Source organism: Rhagoletis zephyria, unplaced genomic scaffold, assembly GCF_001687245.7.
Source record: "Rhagoletis zephyria isolate East Lansing unplaced genomic scaffold, Rhagoletis_zephyria_1.1 Rzeph_scaffold_01038, whole genome shotgun sequence".
NCBI lineage: Eukaryota > Metazoa > Arthropoda > Insecta > Diptera > Tephritidae > Rhagoletis > Rhagoletis zephyria.
Window position 1 is genome coordinate 10,450 of NW_016158122.1, and position 24,877 is coordinate 35,326.

Sequence of the window (24,877 nt, forward strand, 5' to 3'; positions counted from 1 at the left end):
CCAGGGAACGGATTTTATGGAAATTGCCTTTTTTCTGATAAAGAGATAGAGTATATTCGATTAAGAATGTCCACGATTTAGCTTTCCCTGATTCCATATATACACATTTGATGTTGCCTTTTTTTGCCTTTTTTAAGATATTTGCCTTTTTTTGCCTTTTTTTTGCCTTTTCTACCTTTAAAAAAGTGATTATAGCATTTACATTTTTTTTTAGATTAAAAAATATACACATGCCCATGCGGCTTATAGAAGCGCAGGGACCTCTTGCCAAATTGGTGTTGAAAAAATTCAAAGCCGTTTTCTCAGCTAATGTAGGCTTGAAGACAATAAGGCGTGTGGATAAAATTGTAAAGGGCGAGGAAAACGCCCTTATTCCTGATAATATGAACGTTTCAAACGTTCCATATTTAAATTGGGCTCCACTTGTATCTGATCATAAACCATCAAAATATCTTATGTATTTAGATGCAAATAATTTATATGGTTGGGCTATGTCCGAATATCTTCCCTATGCTGAATTTGAGTGGTTGGATAATGTTAATGATTTTGATGTTTTCACAATAGAAGAAAACTCTTCATATGGTTTCATTTTAGAGGTTGATTTGGAATATCCTCATTCAATTCATGATATACATAATGACTTACCATTTTGTTGTTAAAATAAAAAAATTGGTAGCATGATTCAACCTAAACTATTAGCTGATTTAAATAATAAAACTAGGTATGTAATTCATTATAGAAATTTGCAGCAGTGTCTTAAACATGGTTTGAAATTGAAGAAGGTTCATCGCGTTTTAAGGTTCAAACAGTCTAATTGGCTAAAAAAGTATATAGACCTAAATACTTTTCATAGAACAAACGCTAAGAATGATTTTGAAAAGAATTTTTTTAAACTTCTGAACAATGCTGTATATGGAAAAACTATGGAAAATGTAGATAAAAGGAAAGATATAAAAATAGTATGTGAATGGGAAAGNCTAAAAAGATCATATACTTTATATGATAAACATATTTATATTGGTTTTGCTGTATTGTATATGTAAATGTATAACTTTCATTATAATTACATGAAACCTAAGTTTCAAACAAAGCTCTCTTTAAACTATATGGATACTGACTCTTTTATATACACCATTGAAACGAATGACTTTTATAAGGATATTTATGATGATATTGATTTAAAATTTGATAATCTGAATATTTAGAAAATAACGTCTTTCATTTTCCTTTAAAAAATAAAAAATGTTTGGGTATGATGAAAGATGAAAACAATGGTAAAATTATGAAAGAATTTATTGGACTCAAGCGTAAAATGTATTCCATTAGTGTTGAGGGTGACAATGATGTGAAGAAAGCTAAAGGTGTAAAAAAGTCAGCATTAATAAATCTTAATATTATTAATTATAAAGAATGTTTACTTCAAAACAAAATTTTTTACGATAAGATGTATACTTTTAGATCTAAAATACACGAGATTTATACAATAGAATTTAATAAAGTTGTTTTAAGTGTTTGAGAGAAAGATTTTGCGAAAGATTTACGGGCCTTTACGCGTTGGCGACGGCGAGTACCGCAGACGATGGAACGATGAGCTGTATGAGCTTTACAACGATATGGACATAGTGCAGCGAATTAAAATACAGCGGCTCCGCTGGCTTGGTCATGTCGTTCGAATGGACACCGACGCTCCAGCTCTGAAAGTATTCAACTCGGAACCCGCTGGTGGTAGCAGAGGAGGAGGGAGGCCCCCACTGCGATGGAAAGATCAGGTTGAGAAGGACTTGGCTTCACTTGGCGTTTCCAATTGGCGTCAGTTGACACAGAGGAGAAACGACTGGCGTGCTTTGCTGAACTCGGCCAAAATCGCTTAGGCGGTTACAGCGCCAAAAAAGAAGAAGAAGATGATAATATTAATACCTTAGGATGGGGGCATTATAAAATCAATAACTTAAATTAGTTTAATAAGTATAATATGAGTATGAATTAAAAACTGTTTATGTCGTGAAAGGAAACTTTTCCCATTTTGATAATTCTAATTTATAGAAGTACATTTTATTAATTGAAGTTTTAATAAATATATAGTATACAAGTATATCTCTTTCGAAATTAATAAAGTCTCTCCTCAATATAAGTATATTTAAAACTTTATTATATGATTTTTGGTGAAAATAGCCCTACAGGGGAATCGAACACCAATCAAATAAAAAAATCGATAGCGCGCCTTTATTGCAAATCTCAAGGTGGTGTGGAATATGCAATTACTTTAAACAATAAAAAATAATGCTATTTTACTTTTTGTTGTATTTGTTTGAACACTTTGAAATTATAATATATATATATATATATATATATATATATATATATATATATGTATATAATAATTTATATATCAAGATAAGCATAACTATATATTAAACATTTTGTTTTTTCTTCAATAAATATAGAGAAAAAAGTGATTTACTTTAAATTAAATTGTTTTTTCTTTATCATGTTCATCATCATCATCTTCGGAACTTTCATACATATTATAAAAACTATTTTTGTTTCTTGCTCTTCTTTTTAAGGTTTAGGATAGGAGCTCCATATATATCCTTAGCTTTCGTTATAATATGAGGACATCTGTTTAAGTAGTCCATCTGATTCTTTGTTATAATTTGAAATCTCCTTGGTAAGTAAATATAATATTCCTGATTCACTAGACATCTAATGCTTTCTCCATACTTTGTTTCCACTCGTTCTACATTATTTATTTCATATATAGTATTTTCCTTCATATCCCTTTAAAGTAGATATTTAATATTAGAAAATTGGAATAACTTTTTTAATTCCGTTTTCATTTTTTTATTATTCTCGCTTTCAGCTTTAATAGAACAAAATCACAATTTCGTTTGATATTAAATATTCAATGTATTCCATTTTTATAAAAAATTTTTTAATGAACCGAAGTGAGAGAGAACGAGAAAAAAGTATCTTAATACTTATCGAAACGATGTACTTTTAATCTTTACTTCCTATATCAAAAATATTAGTTTTCATAAAAAGTGGACTTAACAACTTTTCTCACTAAGTCAACAATATACATATAAAGAGATGAATAAAACATTTAAATACACATATTTTTATATATTTATGTGGGATTCGTTATCACCTACTTGACATTAATATACTTATTAGACAAACAATGGTGATGCTGAAATCAAGATCAAGGTTATTTATGTGGGATTCGTTAACATTCACTTGACATTAATAAACTTATTAGACAAAAAATGATGATGAAATCAAGATCAAGGTTATTTATGTAGATCCCTTATCATCTACTTAGCATTAATATACTTATTAGACAAACAATGATGATGAAATCAAGATCAAGGTTATTTTCCACATTTTAATTGAAACATATTATGAAATATAAGCAGGGTAATAAAAACAATTAATATATTTTTTGTCAACAACATTGAATTCAAGGTTATTTTTTTTCACATTTTAATTGAATCATATTATGAAATATAAATGTAGGTTTGAGGTATTAAAATCGAGTGAGTTTTATTCAGAGAATTTTCTTTTACAATAGTTGATATTTCAATGTTCATTACGATCTATATATTTTTAAGTAACAAGGTTGTTCATTTGTAAGTACATAACGTTTTTAATATAAGTTACAACACCTCCCCTCAAATGAATACCTCTAGTTAACACAGTAAGAATAAATTAACAGAAACTCAAGATTTCTGTAAAGCTATCATTTCAATGCAATGTTTATGTTTTGGATATGATATAGCTTTCGTTAAAATATCTGCGGGCATTTGACTGGTTTCTTTATAATCAATTTGTATATCTCCTCTTTCGATTGCTTCTCTTATGAAGTGATAACGGAGATCAATATGTTTTGTTCTGTTGTGAAAAATAGGATTTCTACAAAGTCTTCCAGCACTTTGATTGTCGTTGAAAATTGTTGTTGGCCCTTGTGAATCCAGTATTTCATCAAGAAAACGCCTGAGGTAAATAGCTTCCTTAGCAGATTCAGATATAGCCATATACTCAGCCTCAGTACTTGACATAGCTACTGTTCGTTGTTTTCGGGACTCCCAGCTAATAGCTGTACTACCATAACTAAATATAAATCCTGTGTACGATCTTCTATCGCCTATGCTGGCACCCCAATCGGCAACTGCGTATCCTGTAAGATTCTTACCATTCTTTTTAAATAATAAGCCTAAATTTTGAGTGCCTTTAAGGTAACGTAAAACTCGTTTTGCTGCTATCCAATGTTTAATTCCGAAATTTGTGTTAAATTGACTAAGTACGCTTACGGTGTATGCAATATCAGGACGTGTAGATCCTGCTAAATACAGTAGACATCCGATTAGATTTTGATAAGGTAATTTTTCAATTTCTTTTTTCTCGTCCTCATTTTTCGGACACATATCTTTGGAGAGCTTTTCATCTGCATTCATAAGAGTGGTAACTGCGTTACAGTCATTCATATTAAACCGATTTAATATATCTTTAATATACTTTGCTTGAGTCATTGAGATTTCATTCTTAGAAAAATCACATTTGAATTCGATTCCTAAACAAAAATTTAAGACGCCCAAGTCTTTCATTTCAAATAACTTAGCCAATTCTGATTTTAATTGATTTAGCTCCTCCAAACTGTTCGCGGCTAGTATTAGATCATCAACATAAATTATTACGATTAATGAAGTATTTTCTTTCTTTCTTATGTAAACACATGCATCTGTTTTCAATGGTCTAAGATGAAGTTCTTTTAACTTCTCATCTAACTTTCGATACCATTGTCTTCCAGACTGTTTCAGTCCATATAGTGCCTTTTTAATGCTACAAATTTTATTTCCTGAGTACATCCTCCACTCTCTTTCGTTTAAAATTTCAGGTAACTCTTCCGGAATTTCCATTAGAATCTCTTCATCAATGTCACCATTTAGATATGCTGATACGAAATCCAACTGATGTACATGTAGTCGCATTTCAACTGTTAGTGCCATCAACAACCGAATGGAGCCTATCCTAGCTACAGGGGAAAACGTTTCGTTATAATCAATACCTGGTATTTGCGTAAACCCTTTAGCAACCAGACGTGCTTTACGACGTTCAACCGTTCCATCAGCGTTAAATTTAGTGCGCAGAACCCATTTTGACTTTATAGTTTTCTTCCCTTTTGGTCGATCAATAATATTCCAAGTTCCATTCTTTTGGAGCGCATCGTATTCTTTCCGCATAGCTTGTTTCCATTCATAGGCATCATTACCAGCAATTGCCTCTTTAACCGTTAAAGGGTCACAACTTTCTGCTACCCCGGCAATATTGAATTCTTCATAACTCGGTTCTTCTGTTTTGTATATCACATTAAACAATTTTCTTGGTCTGCCTCTTTTTCCAGTTAACACTTTCTTTGGTCTTCCAGGTCCTCTTTTTAAACTTTCCGGGGTTTTGAATTCCTCTTCGGACTCGCTACTTTCACCGCGTTCAGAATTTTCGTGTACGTTGCCTTCACTGAATACTTCACATTCTTCTTGTGGCTTGCTACTTCCACCAAGTACATCATCGTGTACGCCACCTTCACTGATTACTTCATTTCTTTCACACTTCTTCTTGTTCTCAAAAGCTATTTCTATAGACGTATCCTTCCAATACTCATCATCAATAAAATCTGTATAATTTTCTTCCTCAACAAAATTATTATCGAATATAACATCACGGCTTCGAAAAATTTTCTTTAATTCTGGACACCACAGCCTGTAAGCTTTAGACTGTGTGGAATAACCGATGAACACACATCTCCGTGATTTCGGCTCAAATTTATTTTTGTTTCCCTTCTTGTCCAACATATAAGCAGTAATACCAAACTTTTGGAAGTAACTCACTACCGGAGAACGACCCGTCCACAATTTAAACGGTACTTCACCATTCAAACTTCGAGACGGACATCTATTTCTGATATGATTCGCCGTTAAAATTGCTTCTGCCCAGAAACCTCCTGATAATCTCGACTGTATCAACATACATCTTGCCATTTCCACAAGAGTTCGGTTCTTCCTTTTAGCGACACCATTTTGTTGTGGCGTGTATTCCACTGAAAATTCATGTCTGATACCCTCTTCCTTCAGAAAACTTTCTAACGTTTTACATATGTATTCGGTTCCGTTGTGTGAGCGTAAAGTTTTAATTTTTCTTTCTTTCTGTTTTTCTACTAAATTTTTGTATTCCCTAAATTTTCCGGCCACTTCATTTTTATGTTTCAAAAAATATACCTCACACCATTTTGTTTTGTCGTCAATGAAAGTGAGAAAGTAACGTGAACCGCCAATGGAATTTATTCGCATAGGTCCACACACATCAGAATGAACAAGTTCCAAAATGTCTGTACTTTTTGAAATTGATTCTCGTAATGGAGTTTGGGCCTGTTTTCCTCTTATACATGTTTCGCATTTTTTAACTTCGCCTTCAGTTTCAATACTTACTCCATTAACTTTCGTTTGCTTAATAATGTCTTTTAAGTCCTTGAAGTTCAGGTGCCCGAAACGTTCGTGCCAGTCTTGCAATGTATTCGCGTCTGATTCAGCAATTCTGCATTCCTCATCCGCTTCGCTAACGAAATATAAATCCCTCTCTTTGCGTGCAACGATTAAAACCTCGCCAGTTTCTGGACGTTTGACAACTGCTCCATGTTTCGTAAAGATGACTTCAAACCCGTGGTCGGTAATTTTCCCCACAGATAAAAGATTCGATCGAAGATCTGGAACATGTAGAGCTCCGTCTAGTTTCAACTTCGTGCCTTCTTTGTTTGGATTTTTACTGTCCCAATTCCTGCGATTTTCGTCGAGTTATTATTAGCCAAATTCAAAATTTTTTCTCTCGGCTATTATATTTCCGTAAATTTAGAATTCTGTGCACACATATGTGACGATGCACCAGAATCTAAACACCAGATGTTTTCTTCCGTTCCAGCTTGCATAGCTACTTCCACTGTTCTGCTTGATTCAACTTGCTTTTGTACTTGGTGCTTATTTATATTTCCCTTGTGACGTAATCTGCACTCAATTGCCTTATGCCCAATTTTTCCGCATGCATGGCATGCATACTTAAAACGTTCTTGCTTCGTGTTTCCGCCTTTTGCTGACTTTTGTTTAGACTTGTTTACAAACAATGCTCCAGGAACTGATTCATTCCCAGACCGTTTCCTAGCTTCGTATTCTTCTAATAACTTTATCTTAAGTACCTCTATTTCTGGAAGCTTTTCCTGGGTTTCTATTACAATGCAAAACGTTTCATACTCGTCTGGAATACTATACAGGAGCAGAACCGTAACGAGATCTTCAACAATTTGCAAGTCCATTTCTTGAAGACGGTCGACAATTTCAAAAAAGGAATGCAAATGATCTCTTACGTCATCCCCATTGTTCATCTTCGACAGGATTAAGGACTTCAAAAGCATTGCTTTTTTAGCTGGTCCTTTGGATTGGTATACAGCATGCAGCTTGACACATATGTCTCTTGATGTAGCACAATTTTTAATCTGCCTCAATTCTGGTGGTGAAATAGTTAGAATAAGGTCTGATCGCGCTCTAGCATCCATGGTTCGCCATTCGGTAATGAGATCTGCAGGTCCTATCGGCTTTATACATTCTCCACAAACATATTTCCATGTATCATTCATGATGAGAAGCGCCTCCACCTGGATTTTCCATGTATCGAAGTTGCCCTTTGTGAGTGGTTCAATCTTGATGCTAGCGTGACTCATTTCTTTAAATATGTTTTCCAGCAGAAAAATTTTCTTGGCAGAAAAAGAAAATATATATATTTTTATATTAACTTCTTTATATTTCAAAGCCAATGCTGGGCCATAACCTGTAGGTTTGAGGTATTAAAATCGAGTGAGTTTTATTCAGAAAATTTTCTTTTACAATAGTTGATATTTCAATGTTCATTACGATCTATACATTTTTAAGTAACAAGGTTGTTCATTTGTAAGTACATAACGTTTTTAATATAAGTTACAACAATAAATAGTTTACTAAAATATATATTTAAATATGTTCTTTATCAGCCGTTTATTATTGATATATTAGGCAAGCAATGATGAAGTCAAGGTTATTCCTATAATTATCGCAAAAAATAATTGTATAAAATATAATGAAAATAGTTATGATTCTTATATATATATCTATATACATGTATATTAATACTTAATAAAGATAAAACAACATGTATTGGTGACAAACCGTGACACCTAATAATAGGTATTGCACTTACCATGCTCAATGGAAAAGTTTTAATATTATTAACGGTATAGCAACAGATAAAACCTTAGAGGTATTTTTTACTGCTGAAGGAAGGTATAGATCTCAAATTTTATGTTTGGCTAGATCTCAACAAATACCGTCAAACCTTCCATCATTTTAATTTTCTCATAACCAACATGTTAAAATAGAAGCTGTTGGCGGTATGATTGGAATAGTTGGTATAGTTTATGAAGGTGATCAAAAAGATGTAAACATAAATAGTTTTAAACCGACATGGATTTTTAGTGAAATTGATGTGTTAGCTNTATTCAGAAAATTTTCTTTTACAATAGTTGATATTTCAATGTTCATTACGATCTATACATTTTTAAGTAACAAGGTTGTTCATTTGTAAGTACATAACGTTTTTAATATAAGTTACAACAATAAATAGTTTACTAAAATATATATTTAAATATGTTCTTTATCAGCCGTTTATTATTGATATATTAGGCAAGCAATGATGAAGTCAAGGTTATTCCTATAATTATCGCAAAAAAAAATTGTATAAAATATAATGAAAATAGTTATGATTCTTATATATATATCTATATACATGTATATTAATACTTAATAAAGATAAAACAACATGTATTGGTGACAAACCGTGACACCTAATAATAGGTATTGCACTTACCATGCTCAATGGAAAAGTTTTAATATTATTAACGGTATAGCAACAGATAAAACCTTAGAGGTATTTTTTACTGCTGAAGGAAGGTATAGATCTCAAATTTTATGTTTGGCTAGATCTCAACAAATACCGTCAAACCTTCCATCATTTTAATTTTCTCATAACCAACATGTTAAAATAGAAGCTGTTGGCGGTATGATTGGAATAGTTGGTATAGTTTATGAAGGTGATCAAAAAGATGTAAACATAAATAGTTTTAAACCGACATGGATTTTTAGTGAAATTGATGTGTTAGCTAGGCGGTATGCTGAAGAAGATATCATTTCATCAAATAAGCGGAAACTCATTAAAAGGGATGTTCAAAATTTAGTTAAAGATAATACTATCGATGATAACACTAACGATAAAAAATAATTATTTAAATGATAAAAGTAAAGAGATATAGGTGTAATATATAAATTATATTTATATAGAAATCAATATATTATAATTATCTATTTCATTTATATCTCAACCGCGAACTAAGGAACATATCTTGATTTTCATAATAGAAACTTAAAATGAAATATAATTTTATTATATTATTAACATTTATTTCTTTTGTCCAAGTATTCTCATCTACAATACCTATTGATTTGAGTCAAAATGAATTTGAAAATACAGAGTTTTCTCTAAAACTACCTAATAATGATACTATAAAAATAAAACTGAACTTTAAACTAATGAAATGGACTCAAAGTGATCAAAATGGGCTAAAAGAAGACGTAAATAAAACATCTATTCCTGAAACGACATCAGAAGCGCATACATCTAATCCGAAAAAGTTTTTCACAACACAGGAAGCATAGAAGCATTTAGGCAAGATCTAATACAAAAAGAGGAAAATATTTCGGGAATAATTGAGAGCTCACAACCCTTTTATAGACATTTTCAGCTTCAATATGAAGATAATATTATGCTACGAATTCGCTGTTCATACATATGATAGTGATTTACTTCCACGTAAACTGAATATTTCTTGTTTTGAGTATTAGTTTGAGTATAAACATGATATGGATATGGAAATTTCTTAACTTTTAATACTATAATATGGATTTACCGTATTCATATGACAAATAAAAAGAATACAAATGTAGTATATAAAAAGATTAATTCGATATTTAGTTTTCATTACTCAGCGGAGTGTGATCGATTAGTTAATAAAATTGATGGTTCTAATGCATATTTATATTCACAATTATTTAAATAGGATTTGACTAGACTCTAAAAAATAATATAAACTTTTATAGAAATTCATAAGACCATTTTTTAAGCGAATTTAAAAAAAAGCTGAATCTATATAATGTTAGAGGAATATACGTTGGTTATAGACGTTTAGGGATTCTATTTTAATAAGAAATTTATTGCTAAAGAAGTCAGCATACAACATATGATTCACATGCAACAACGTTTCTNACATATTTATATTCACAATTATTTAAATAGGATTTGACTAGACTCTAAAAAATAATATAGAGGAATATACGTTGGTTATAGACGTTTAGGGATTCTATTTTAATAAGAAATTTATTGCTAAAGAAGTCAGCATACAACATATGATTCACATGCAACAACGTTTCTTATTCAACCTCCTTTTGAAGAATCTAAGTTAACGATACGGGATAAAACAACTAACAACTGGTTATATCATAATCATCATGGATTAAAATGGGAAAATGGTGATTCGACTTTAATGGATGTTATTGAATATATCCATTCACTAATGAAAAGAAAAAATTATATATTCTACGCTAAAGGATTGGAGAAAATCAGATGGGCTCAACGTTTATTCGGATACGATATTGTTGTATATAATTTAGATGATTTAANAATGGTGATTCGACTTTAATGGATGTTATTGAATATATCCATTCACTAATGAAAAGAAAAAATTATATATTCTACGCTAAAGGATTGGAGAAAATCAGATGGGCTCAACGTTTATTCGGATACGATATTGTTGTATATAATTTAGATGATTTAAATTGTCCAAATTTAAAGAACTTATATATTAAAAATATAAATATAAATACTTGTAAATATCATGAAAATTCTATATGTGCTGAAAAAATGTAATAATTTCAAGAAAATTTATTTCTTCATTAAATATCTTATAATAAATAAGTAAGTATAAAACTTTCCTTTATTTCAAATTAAATTTTATTTGTTCTCATCATCAACATCAATAGGGCTTTCCAGTCATATACACATACATACATATTAAATACTTAGCAATTTACTATGTGAACATTATTAACACACTTTCCTAGGGGTGGAGCATCTATATATGTATATACATATGTATGTATGTACGTTTGCATATGGATGTATGTATGAGAATACGTATGTAGTTATATGTACTATATCAATAGACTTTACCAATTTTCGACATATAAACCACCTTGTATCGGTTTTTTCGGAATTCCATCAGCGGTACACCCTGTGATCGGTTCCGGTTCTGGACGCGGATTTGTCATCGGCGACATCTTTCGGCTTTTATCTGGGTTCTAAACTTGGCTTTCTATCGGCGACATCTTTTGGCGGAGCAGCAAAGCTTGCGGCGGAGCACCAGCAAACCTTATAGCGGTTCTGGAACCGGAGCAGGAGCAAACCATATAGTAACGGTGAAATTGCTGCTGCTCCGGTTCCAGAACCGCTATATTTATACTACTCGTTGGCGCTGGCGTCGCTTCGACAGCTGACTGTGAATACATGCATTTATATGAAAGTCAAAGTTGGGCAACGCCAACGCAAACAGAAAGATGCTCCACTTTTCGCGTGCGTCGTTCGTCAGCTGTTCCAAATAATAAAAGTTATGGAAAATAATTTTCGTTTTTAATCAAATGCTGGCAAGAAATATAATGTGTGATGTAAACGTTTGATTTATCTGCCGCTAGTATGTTAATTTAATGAGCAAAGTATTCGCTGCTAAAGCTTACTATAAAGTTCAATACGAACGTGAACGTGAACGTTCGCAAAGGCAAAGGCGCGTATTCATAGTCCAGCTACTAAGTCGAAACTAACAAAGTTGCAACTTAAATTTAAGTACCAACTTAAAATTTACTTCTATTCATAGTCGCATTTCAGACTTCTACTAAGTAGTTATGACTTAGTTTACGATATAGCAAAACAAGTGTGAAAATGTATCGATTTTTCTTTACGATATTTTGGAAAAATTACATTTTTATTGAATAATGTCAAGTTTGATCATCCGTTTATGTAATTTTCATTGCATGATTATGCAAAAGAATAAGGTATAATTTTCTTGTTAATTGTGTGAAATAGCCAGAACAACCGCAGTGATGTGAAGTCGATGTTTATCGAAAGCATGCTGTGAAACATACAAATAGTAGATATCTAAATGTTATGCACAAATTTACTTTAAAACAACTAGCGTGAAACTGAGTTATTATTTGAAAATTTAACTAAATTATTCCAATTATAAAATTGTGATGTAGCTTTATTCGAATTGTAATACGCATTTAATTTCATCTTCCGATTAAAATGGATCGATCTTTGTAAATTTTAATTGGAGTTTATTCAATATTATCAAAATCACCCTCTACCAACCTAATTTTTACATATTTCGTCTGTTTTCCCTTAATTTGATAAAATACTTCTTCCTAGTTACGACTTAATTGCAGCTGCAGCCGAAACTAAAATTTAAGTTGGTGCTTAGCCAGAAAAGTCGAAACTAAGGCGACTATGAATAGCTTTAGTTGTGACTTAGAATAGTTTCGACTTAGTTGAGTACTAAATACGACTATGAATATGCGCCAAAGAATTCCATTTGTATTCTTATGGACGCTCACACACATCAGTGTTGCCGCGAATCATTTGTAGTGGTAGCCAAATTCCTTTGAAAAGGGGCTAAAAAATGTCTTTGTGGCTAAAAATGGTAACCAACATATTTTACTTACATATAAATATACATATAAGTATACACGCAAACATTTTCAATAAGTAATGGTATAGAAAAACAACGAACTGAGGGAAAAAAGCAAATATTTTATCCAACCAAAAACCTTTTTTTTTTATAAAAGTGGAAATATACGACACCAGCGTGCTGGCTCCATCAAGTGATTGTACCATCAGCCTCAGAGCATATAACTTATCAGCATACTGGTACAATATTTATTTCTTTACAAATGAGGTCGAGGAGAGATCGAAATGATTAGAGCCGAAATTTCATAATTTTTCTACCATTTTGTTAAACATTGTTTTTTTTTTTAATTCACAACTGCAATATCATGAACTTAATCTTCCATATACATGGCTTTGACTCATATAGTGCAAGAAATTTCCGCCAAAATAATTTTAACTGAGAAAATTGAGCTAATTTCCCCACTCACGACCCCAGGAGCTGGTACAATCACACCACAAGAACATACACAGTCAATCGACTTGTATAGTTAAATCGTTAATAGATAAGCTAATACTAGGATCACATATAAGTAGATTATCCCAATGTTCGAGCTTAACACCCTAATCTGTAATTAAAACAAGAGATTAGCCATATAAAATTCGTTCCTTGTTAATCTGTAATTATAAAATAATCTCAGATCTAACCGAAAACTTTTCGGTGTCCATCTTAGTTTTATCGATATTCGGAGAAATGCCGAATGTAAAAATAAACAAAAATGGATATTAGCAAGGAAAAGAGGTTTGCAAAGGTATTTTTAATAAAATGTTAAGTTAAAATATATTTATCATATGTCATTGTGGCTTATTAACATTTTTACTTTTAATATTTTTTATTGAGCTTTGTACCACGATTGTTTATTACGAAAAATTGAAAAAGCAAAGTCTAAGCGGTAGAAGTTATAGCAGCTATTTCGAAGATCACCACATCTCCTCATCAGACTTCTTTTTTTCTAGACTTCCCTAGATTAAGCTGCCAAAAAAGGCATTTATGTTTTAGTTTTGTTATATATGTGGATACCTTGTGAATTCCTCTTAGAAAGATGTTTTCGCTAGTACGGCTCGATCCAAAAAGAACGAGACCAAAAATCATTTCATTTTATCAGCTCCCAACGAAAACATAACAAAGAGAGAATGAAAAATGAACAAAAGCAAAATGTCACAAATGGTTGCATTCTAAACTAAAACTTTAACATTGTTGCAGAGTTGCACTTCAAAATACGATATTAGGAAATTAATTTAAAATAAGTTAATCTAGTTGTGATGTCCCACAGTACTCCCCTCCTAGATACAAGGTGCGGCAAAGAAAGCTGCCTTCAACCGGTCAATGAAGACGTTCACATTGTTGTTGACGCCGAGAGCAAAGTATTTAGGATGACGTTCTAACACCTTGTATGGTCCTTTGTAAGGTGGCGATAATGATGGGCGAACAGAAAGATCTCGAACAAAAACTTGATCACACGTCGCAAGATCACTGTGTACGAAGAATTTTTGTTTTGTGTGCCAGGCAGAGGGCGAATATCACTCATGACATGTCGAAGATGTGTTACCATTTCCATTTCGCTGATCGGTCGACTGCCATCAATAAAGAACTCCGATGGTAAACGTAGGGTAGTTCCAAAAACTAATTCCGCCGGAGAGGCGCAAATGTCAATCTTGAACGAACACCGAAATCCTAACAATTAGCGGTAAAAAACTTGTCCAATGTTCGAGGTTGTGGCATATTATTGCGGACTTTAGTGTCCGGTGCCATCGCTCGACTATGCTCTTGGTTTGCGGATGGTAAGCAGTTGTCCGTAGATGTTTAACGCCAAGACATTGTAAAAGTTGTTGAAATAAGGAGCTTTCGAATTGGCGTCCAAGATTTGACGTGATGTCAATTGGGACGCCGAAGCGTGCCCTCAATCAAAGCTTTAGCTACTGTCGGAGCGGTCCTGTTTGGTATTACGATAGCATCTGGCCATCCAGTGAACCGATCAATTACCGTGAGACAGTAGCGTTTACCGTCAGATATCGGAAACGGCCCAACGATGTCTATATGTAAATGCGAAAAGCGTTGATTTAGGCACTCACAACGTTTAAATCGCGCTACGCAATGTCGACTGGTTTTGCACTGCTTTGCAAATTGGCGACTATCCCGTTGTATACCTGGCCAATTGAAGTTCCTCATCTTTGGTCTGGTCCTCTGCTAGATCATCGTAATTAATCGACTCCGATGTTATGGATTCGATACGAATTGCAGTAAGCTCTCTATCGTAAGTGCTGTATCGTTGCTCAGCTTTTTAAAACGATCGTTGAAATAACCTACCTACCTGATGTAAAGCAGCACCACTGGCATTGTCCGAAGCGTCAACACATAAGGAGAGCGTCGCATTAGGTATAGGATGAGCATGTTATGAGCACTTCCCAAGGCTTTCTTTACAAGCTTCGAAATTTCTATTTTCGAAAAGATGACTTTACCCGCAAGTATGTGTGTAAAGTCATGCAGGAAGGGCAATGGGTATCGTAACTGCATTTAGCGCGCGGTAGTCGCCGCATGGCCTCCAGGATTCATCAGCTTTGCGGACCATGTGCAGTGGGCTTGCCCTATTACTGATGGACGGCCGACAAATTCCGAGTTTCATCAACAGCTCAAATTCAGCTCAAGCGGCGGCTAGTTTTTCTGGAGAAAGGCGTCTCGGTCGGGAAAAACTGGTTGGCCCGAAGACTTTGCAATGGTTTCGACAGACGGCGGGCGAGTGATATCGCAAAACTCTTTGAGTAAGTTTGAAAAATCTAGGGCTGTATTAACGGTTGACACACTTGTCGAGTTAATTTGAGTTCTATTGAGTTGCGCAACTGATCATACCGTGTTATAGACAGTTTTGCGGTCGAGCAAACACCGTCCATTAAGATCGGGTAGCAGGACATAATACGATAAAAAATCGGCGCCAATAATCGCTTGAGTAACATCCGAAATCACAAAACTTCACATAAAATCTCTACGCAAGTTTAGGCTTAGGTTTAGGATTACTTCACTAAAAACTTCAATTTCTGTACCGTTCACGGCAAACAGTTTCATATCCGATGGTATTGCTTTAGCCAATTTAGAACATGTTGGTATCGTTGATACGTCTGCGCCTGAGTCGATTAAAAAATTAATATTTGTGGGCGTATCAAATATACACATACGAAAGTTCGAGGGCATTTGCCAATATCTGAAATGCCAATGACTGAGCAACCCTATTGTGAAACGTTTGTGGGTGGCGAGCGAGCGAACGTGCATGGTGGCCGACATCTGGTAGTTTTTTGGCCGAACTTTGCGTGGTACCAGCATACTTCATCAGAACTGCTCTGATTTTCGATGGCGCGCTGGTGTTTTAGAATGCGAGCATCGGCGTAGCCAGAAAGAAATTTAGGGGGGAGGGGGTTGATTACTGCAAGCGAAATTTTTACCGATTGCTATCTAATTATCTATATAACTACATAAATTGATAGCCATTTTCGTTGTTCTGCGAGATGAGCAAAATAAGGCCAGTGCAGGTAAACGTAATACTTTCATTGAAAATTGATACTAGTCGCACAATTTTTAAGGCAGGTTTCGGCAATGTGCAGGTATGTTGAATGCATCTATCGAAGCAGTTTCCTTATAAATTTTAAAAATAATGCCTCTGATGCGCATTTTGGGGTAGGTATCTTAAATGTGCACTTAAGCATAGAGGCAGCAAAGCAAAATATACTGTATTAACTTGGAGTAAATTACATAGCGTCCTCAATTACTGAAATATCGCAGTTTTCGTATTTTCAACGTATTGCTTTTCCATACCAAGGTTATTAAGTCCACCGAGGTACAAATTGATAAATCGGTTACCGAGATATATTTTTGTGGTTATCTGTGGGCGGCGCACAGTAAGATTTGACCCATCCAGCTGCTTTTAATTCCGTAATTCGAAGACTATCGAAGATAGATTAATGACATTCTGCACCAGGTACGTTAAGACAGGCGCAGCTTTTTACAACAAAATTTGTCATTTAGAGGTACTGTCACACCACCCTATTATATAAATGTATTTTTTAAAGAGGTAAAAGATGAAATATCGAATTAACTACAAAAGCTAAAATGACAAAAATTTATATTTAGAATTTCCTTATAACAAGGAATTATAAACTTACAGAAATGGACTTAGAAATATTTTTTTTTCGAATTATGGGCGTGGCAAATATCGATAAAAAAGTCAAGTTGGGTCAACAAAATTCCGTTATAAGTTTAATATTTCTTGCTGTATTTACAAAAATGGGGTACCATTGGAAAAGTAATGAATCAGAATTTCTCTATTCAAAAGCGAAAATACAAAAATTTGTCTCGGTCGAGATCAAGTGCAAATGAGTTACTCGAAGAAAACAAAATTCCTAGTAACCTGAAAAAATTAAATTTCAATAAAACCAGCACTTTCCAGCAGCTAAAGTTGTGTTGTTTAAAGTCTAAGAGGAGTGGCAAGTAAAGTGATATATATCTCTAAAGCAAGGCTATAAACTGACAACAAATTGAATCGTGTTCATGTCTTTCAAATTAATTTTAAATAATAGCAAGTAATTCTTAGCAAAAAAAACCGACTTCAACTCTCATATAAAAAAAAAATATATATATATATATATCTCATGATCCACTGATCGGATCTTAACCAGATTAGACCTCTGAGATACTACCTTTCCGATGCAAAAATAATTATCGAAATCGGTTGACGTGGTCCAAAGTTGTGCGGTGACATACATAAAAAATAATATTCCGACGAACTGATAACCTCCTCCTTTTTTGGAAGTCGGTTAAAAACAATAATGAAACACCTGGCATCTTTCGATTATTTCGTCTTCGTCTCAATAAAACTTTAAAAGTGCATATTTCAAACCTCGTTTTTAAGGAAGATTTTGTGAAATTGAGGGGGTTGTGGTTTTATCAGGAGTTTCGGGAAAGGATTTTGGTCCCGTCCCGACCGCCATATTTACCGCCATATATACCGCCCATCCCGGCCAATTTTAAATCAGTACCGTGGGTCCCGCTATCCCGCGCCCATCTCTAATACAAACTTTATCGAGTAATCGCGGATAACGAGTTTGTGGGTCTAATGAAATTAATAGATTGCTAAAATTAAATTTAAGTTAACATCGTTTTACTTTAACATGAAATCCTCAGTCCTAGTTTACTAAAACCCCTAAAAAAAAAGACCAAAATAGTATTTTAGCAATTGTTGCATAAATCACATGTTAGATTTGATAGCCTTGTTTAAACAATAAGTAAGCAGTTTGAGCTGTAATAATGTAATTTTATTGCAAGTATCGACTTAGCGCATGTGCTTTTCGTGCTGAGAGAAAAAGAACAAGACATAAGCAATAGGAATGACAGTAGATTAGAATAACACAGAAGCAAAATGTTAAGGAGTTGCCATCGCACTTTTAGTGTAGTGATTTATTCTGAACATTCCCGCCCACCTCGTCCATTGTGGACGAAAAAAGGAGCTCACCGTGCGGCCGCCCACCATATGTCTCATCTGTGCCAGCTTCTATTGGAAGGATAAGGATTTGAGATGGCTCGCTTGATCAAAGACGATTTGGTGCGAATTGTTGCCACCCTAACAATCCCATCATCACCAGCGTGCACTTCTTCAGTCCGGCCCAAGAGCCATTGAGTGGGGGGTGCGCGTTCATCGCGAATCAGAACCAGATCTCCAATTTTTAAATTAGACTTGGTTTGTTGCCATTTGTGACGCACTTGCAGTTCGTGTAGGTATTCCGCACTCCACCTTTTCCAAAAATCTTGCTGCATCTGTTGGAGTTGCTTCCATTTAGTGAGGCGGCTTGTCTTTATGTCGAGAAGGTTCGGCTCGGGCGTGGCGGCTAACGGGCCACCAACCAAAAAATGCCCAGGAGTTAGCGCCGTCAGATCCGAAGGGTCGTCGGAAAGAGCAGATATCGGCCTGGAATTTAAAACGGCCTCAATTTGCTTTAAGACGGTGTAAAATTCCTCAAAGGTGAGCATTGATTCACCTATGACTCGACGTAGATGGTGTTTCATGCTCTTTATGCCGGCTTCCCAAATACCCCCAAAATTTGGTGATCCTGGAGGTATAAAATGCCATGATACGTTGTGTAGTGCCACCGAACGAGCACCAGTCTCTATTTGAGCGCGAAAGGCGACAAAGTCTTCCCTCAGAACTGTGTTAGCACCGACAAAAGTTGTTGCACAGTCACTATAAATATCGGAGCTATAGCCGCGTTGGGAGAAAAAACGTCGAAGTGCTGCTAAGAACGCGTCGGTTGTCATATCACTGACCAATTCCAAATGTATAGCACGAGTGCTCAAGCATATGAATAGTGCCACATAACTTTTGAAGCTGCGGCTACCGCGGCCTTTGGTAGCTCGAACTTTAAACGGACCTCCGTAGTCCAGCCCGCAGTGCTTGAAAGGAGCAGCAGCATTGCACCGGTGTGTAGGTAGATTCCCCATTATCTGGTTGGAACCTACAGCTCTCTGTCGAAAACATTTAATGCACCGATGGATAAAGCTTTTTATGGCTGACCGAGCGTCGATTAGCCAGTATCGTCTGCGTAGAGCGTGCAGAGTTGCTTGTGTGCCGCCATGGAGCGTGGCTTCATGCGCCTGCGCGATAAGAAGCTTGCTAAGTTGACTGTCTTTTGGCAAGATGATAGGGAAGCGTTCATAGAAAGGTAAACTGGCGTTCTTCAGCCGTCCATTTAAGCGCAAAAGTCCATCATCATCCAGCACTGGGTTGAGCTTTAGGAGTTTGCTCTTTGCATTGAGTCCTCTTTTCTGCCGGAGACTGGAGATTTCATTAGAAAAATGTATGTTTTGAACGTACCTTATCCAATATTTCAACGCCTTAGCTCTCTCTGCAGCAGTGCAAAAGTCAGTGTTCTCATGGGGTCTTCTCAATGCTGCACATACAAAACGCAGGCACCAAGCAGTGACGGCTAGTAGCTTTTGGATACACGAGTATTTTTGAAGAATCCAGTCATCAGGCTTAGGAACCGATATTAGTGACACAATGCTAAGATCGTCGTTCCCAGCCGCCTGGGTGCTTGTTGGTTCAATCACGATGCTTGCTGGCCAATAGCTTTCGTCCTTTTGTAGCCATGTGGGGCCCGCCCACCATATGCTAAGGTCTTCAAGTTGCGAAGGGTAAATGCCACGAGACGCGACATCAGCCGGATTGCATTTAGTGGGCACGTACCGCCACGCGTCTACATTTGTCATCTCCTGAATCTTTGCTATCCGGTTGGCAACATACTGCTTATGCTGTCCAGGATTGGACCGAATCCAGCTGATCACTGTCTTCGAATCACACCAGTACCATGTGTGAGTAGATTTAAGCTGCAGAGTTTCAAGAATTTTGCAGGTTAAAGTACTCGCAAGCACTGCTCCATTTAGTTCCAAACAGGGTATGGTTCGTTTCTTTAACGGTGCCACCTTGGTCTTCGCCATGATAATAGATACTTTTATTTCACCGTTCAACTGCGTCACCCGTAGATACGCGACGGCTGCGAAGGCTGCTGATGACGCGTCACAGAATACGTGCAACTGAGCTTCTTCTATGTCGTCCGCTGTGAAAAGCCACCTCGGAATTTCTACGTTTTCCATCAGTGGCATCTCATCACGGAATTTTATCCATTCACTCTGGTAAGGTTCGGGAATCGGGTCATCCCACGTACATCCGGTACGCCAAAGATCTTGGCACATACGCTTGCCAGTGATGATGATAGGAGCCAGCAAGCAAGCAGGATCATAAATTTTTGCAACGTCGGAAAGCTGCTGTCTTTTAGTGATTGCTACGGAAACTACGCTCACTTTTACCTTGTACCCAATATAGTCATCCTGGCATGACCAATAAATTCCCAGTGCTTTAGTGTCTTGGTCCGAATCAAGCGCACATATTTTATTGGCATTTGTTCCTTGAATTTTTTGAAGAAAATCTCCGGAATTGGAATTCCATTTTCGCAGTGTAAATCCGCCGCGCTGTAGCAAAATCTGTAATTGCTGTTGTAATTCCACTGCCTTATCAACAGAGCTAGCGCCGCTTAAACAGTCATCTACGTAAAAACATTCCTTTAAAACATCTGCTGCTTCTGGAAATTCTGTACCCTCATCTTTCGCCAAAGTATGGAGAACTTTAATGGTTAAGTAAGGCGAACAGTTGAGTCCGTAAGTTACTGTAAGTAAGCGATATAGGCAAGGCTGGCCATGTTCATCTTTCCAAAAGATTCGTTGCATATCTGCGTCCTTATGGTCAACCAAGATTTGTCGGAAACATTTTTCGATGTCGGCCGTAAATGCGATCTTGTGCCATCGCCAATTCAATATAATTGCGGATAAATCGTTTTGGAGCTTTGGTCCAACAAGCAAGCAGTCGTTTAGTGACCTACCACATTTCATTTTACGTGATGCGTTAAAAACGGTTCGTAGTTTTGTAGTTGAGCTTGAGCCTTTATAAACACCGTGGTGGGGAATATAGCAGACAGGCTGCGGCTCAAAGTCAAAGCACAGGTTGCATGTGACCGAGTTGGAGATATTCGGACATAAACTCATAATAGAGTGTTTTAAAATAAATATCATTGTTCAGGCGTTTGTTTTGATAATGATAAAGCTTTTCAGCATCATATTTAGTATCTGCAAGCACAGACAAGTCAGCTGATGGTTTAAATGGGTAACGTACTATATAGCGACCGGATCCGGTCCGGCGAGTTGTACGTTCGAAGAAGTCTTCGCAGTAAATCTCATCAAGAGTGAGTTTAGATGACGATTCGCCATCTTCACACGCGTTAAAAGCCCAAAGAGCTTTAACTAACTCGTTGAGCTCGATTGCTGTTGCCGCACAAAAGCTTGTGCGTAGTGGGGCGATGTATTCAGTACAACGTCCATGAATGACCCAACCTAAGTGTGTATGCTGTGCCACGGAGGCGCTCGTGAATGACTGCTTCAGTTCACTGCAGAGCAAGTCACGTAAATGTCAGCTCCTAAAATTACGTCTATCGGACCAGGCTCATAGAATCTAGGATCTGCAAAAAGGTCAAAAGGTCAGTAAAAAGCGTAGGATCCAAGCGAGCGCCTGGTAACTGTTGACTTAAACGTGGTAAAACTAACGCTGTACACCCAATGTTGAAACCTGGGTAGCAGATAGAGCTAACGTCGAATTCCACTAAGCCTGAAGAGACTGCAGCATTTGTACATCCTATACCAGTTACCGGGACCTGCAAGCGTCTACGTTTAAGGTGTAATTGTTGCGCCGCAAACTCCGTAATAAAAGACGCCTGAGACCCTCTGTCCAAAAGTGCTCTGAGTTGTAGACAGTAGCCATTTTCTGAACGTACATTTATCTGAGCTGTAGCGAGCACTACATGGTTCTGTGATGTTGTTATTGTTGTGTCTTCATCGTAGGCACGAGCGTGGTGCGTTGCAATACTGATCGGATGCATGCCGTCATGTAACATAGTATGGTGTTTTTGATTACATTTTTGGCAGGTATATGCAGATGTACATTCGTTAAACCAATGACCAGCCTTTAGGCAATTCTGGNTATTTGTTACCGATCCGATATCTGTACGTGCATTACCAACTTCGTAAATATTAATATTTTAGACATGCCTAAAACAAGCTGGGTTTGGAAGTACGCTTGTGTGATGAATGACGGATTTGTCAAGTGCAATGTATGTGTTGTATATTATAATATTTCCCCATATGGTACGGAAGATTCTTATAGATTTTCCCTATGTACGTTCGTTTGCGTTATATGATCGTAAATGCGTTTAATTTTCACCTCTCCACATTTTTTCGGGTGCCCGGGTACCCGGGTAATTACCATACTGCCCGGGTACCCGGTTTACCCGGGTCTACCCGGGTTATAAAATACCCGGGTAGGGCTTCACCCGCTACCCGGGTAGCTCATTACCCGGGTGAAATCATCAGCCCTATACACGACTCTCCAGAAACTTCACAAGCTCATTGTAAGTTGGAATATGATTTGGCGATTCGAGTGAGATTTCCCAATCTCTGACAGTGCTGGGATCAAGTTTTTCAGTCACTAAAAACACCAGCCAGTCATCCCATTTAGAGGTTGGACACTCCAAATGCTCAAGCGCCCGAATGGCTTCAGAAACGCCGTTCAAAATTTTACGAATTGATGCAGCCGATTCGGTTTGAGAGTAAGGAATATTAAGGATTTCTTTTAAGTACATCTTCACTAATCGCCTTTTGCTATCGTAGCGCTGGCATAAAGTATCCCATGCAATGAAGAAGTTGCTGTCAATCACAGAGATATTCTTCAGCAGAGTTTCTGCTTCGCCATTCGTACTGATCTTTAGGTAATGCAAGCGCTGCACATTCGACAAGGACTTGTCACCAATTACCAACGTCGTGAACATGTCTTTAAATTGCAACCAGCCCTGCAGCTTGCCATCGAACTTAGGGAGTTCAATTTTAGGCAAAATTGATATCGCGCACGCTGAGGAGTGCGGAAGTCGAACGGATGTCGTATCATGCCCAGCGATAGACAACTGCTCGATGGAGTCGTTAAGTTCACCGACAGCTTCGCAATAAGCAGTTTCTATTGCATCGAAATGACCATCTGCTAGCACATTTGTCAACTGATTCTCGCTTTCCTCAGTAGGCTCGATATTGCGAACTTCATCATAATTCGCACTGTATTTGGCCCAGTAGTCTTCCAGCAAGTGCTTCCGCGCGACGAAGTAGCCTTTTGTCTGCTTTGTCTTGGATACCTTATTGGTGTTAATGGAGAAGTTTTGTATATATTTAGCTAGGGCTTCTTCTTTCTTGAGCGCCATAACTGCTTGCCTCGGTGTGAGGTTATGTAGAATCTTGAGGGCGGAGAATCCCGATTCGAGTATATTATATATTAATCTGTTCCCCGCAAGGGTTGCCAAATTTAATGTTAGATTTGATAGCCTTGTTTAAACAATAAGTAAGCAGTTTGATCTGTAATAATGTAATTTTATTGCAAGTATCGACTTAGCACATGTGCTTTTCGTGCTGAGAGAAAAAAGAACAAGACATAAGCAATAGGAATGACAGTAGATTAGAATAACACAAAAGCAAAATGTTAAGGAGTTGCCATCGCACTTTTAGTGTAGTGATTGATTCTGAACATCACATAACACCAACAACTTAAACATTAAGATTCAGTTTCAAATTTACAAGTTTAAATATTATTGCGCTTGGTAATTTTCCAATTCAAATCCCGTCCCGCCCTACACTTTGATTTAAATGTTGGTATTGTTATTATTTCATCTTTATCAGGCATTTCTAAAAACATTTTTGACGTTGTTTTGAAATTTAGCGATATAAAATAATTTAATTAATTTGTCAATGTTATTGTGGCTTATTAACATTTTTATTTTTAATATTTTTATTGAGCTTTGTACGACGATTGTTTATTAGGAAAAATTGAAAAAGCAACTAAGTCTAAGCGGTAGAAGTTATAGCAGCTATTTCGGAGATCATCACATCTCCTCATCAGACTTCTTTTTTTCTAGACTTCCCTAGATTAAGCTGCCAAAAAAGGCATTTATGTTTTAGTTTTGTTATATATGTGGATACCTTGTGAATTCCTCTTAGAAAGATGTTTTCGCTGGTACGGCTCGATCCAAAAAGAACGAGACCAAAAATCATTTCATTTTATCAGCTCCCAACGAAAACATAACAAAGAGAGAATGAAAAATGAACAAAAGCAAAATGTCACAAATGGTTGCATTCTAAACTAAAACTTTAACATTGTTGCAGAGTTGCACTTCAAAATACGATATTAGGAAATTAATTTAAAATAAGTTAATCTAGTTGTGATGTCCCACAGTACTCCATTCCTAGATACAGGGTGCGGCAAAGAAAGCTGCCTTCAACCGGTCAATGAAGACGTTCACCTTGTTGTTGACGGCGAGAGCAAAGTATTTAGGATGACGTTCTAACACCTTGTATGGT

At 36.0% G+C, this 24,877-nt stretch overlaps 1 protein-coding gene across 1 annotated transcript; it reads right to left on the reverse strand.

The window, feature by feature from the left end:
- Positions 1 to 7,838: 7,838 nt before the first annotated feature.
- Positions 7,839 to 21,475, reverse strand: LOC108362572 (uncharacterized). Its single transcript, XM_017615601.1, has 3 exons — positions 19,838 to 21,475; positions 11,554 to 11,678; positions 7,839 to 7,869 (listed from the first exon to the last, which is right to left on the reverse strand). The coding sequence occupies exons 1-3, from the start codon at positions 21,473 to 21,475 to the stop codon at positions 7,839 to 7,841; spliced, it is 1,794 nt and encodes a 597-aa protein (XP_017471090.1).
- Positions 21,476 to 24,877: the final 3,402 nt, after the last annotated feature.

Bases quoted from the DNA above. Each gene is read 5' to 3' on its own strand.
- LOC108362572 (XM_017615601.1), bottom strand. From the start codon at position 21,475: ATGAGTTTATGTCCGAATATCTCCAACTCGGTCACATGCAACCTGTGC. The intron at 11,679-19,837 runs GTATGTGCAGCA...ATGTATTCACAG, and splicing joins CTGCTTGGTGCCTGCGTTTT to TCAGCTGTCGAAGCGACGCC. The intron at 7,870-11,553 runs GTTTGCTGGTGC...TCAAACCTACAG, and splicing joins GGTTCCAGAACCGCTATAAG to GTTATGGCCCAGCATTGGCT.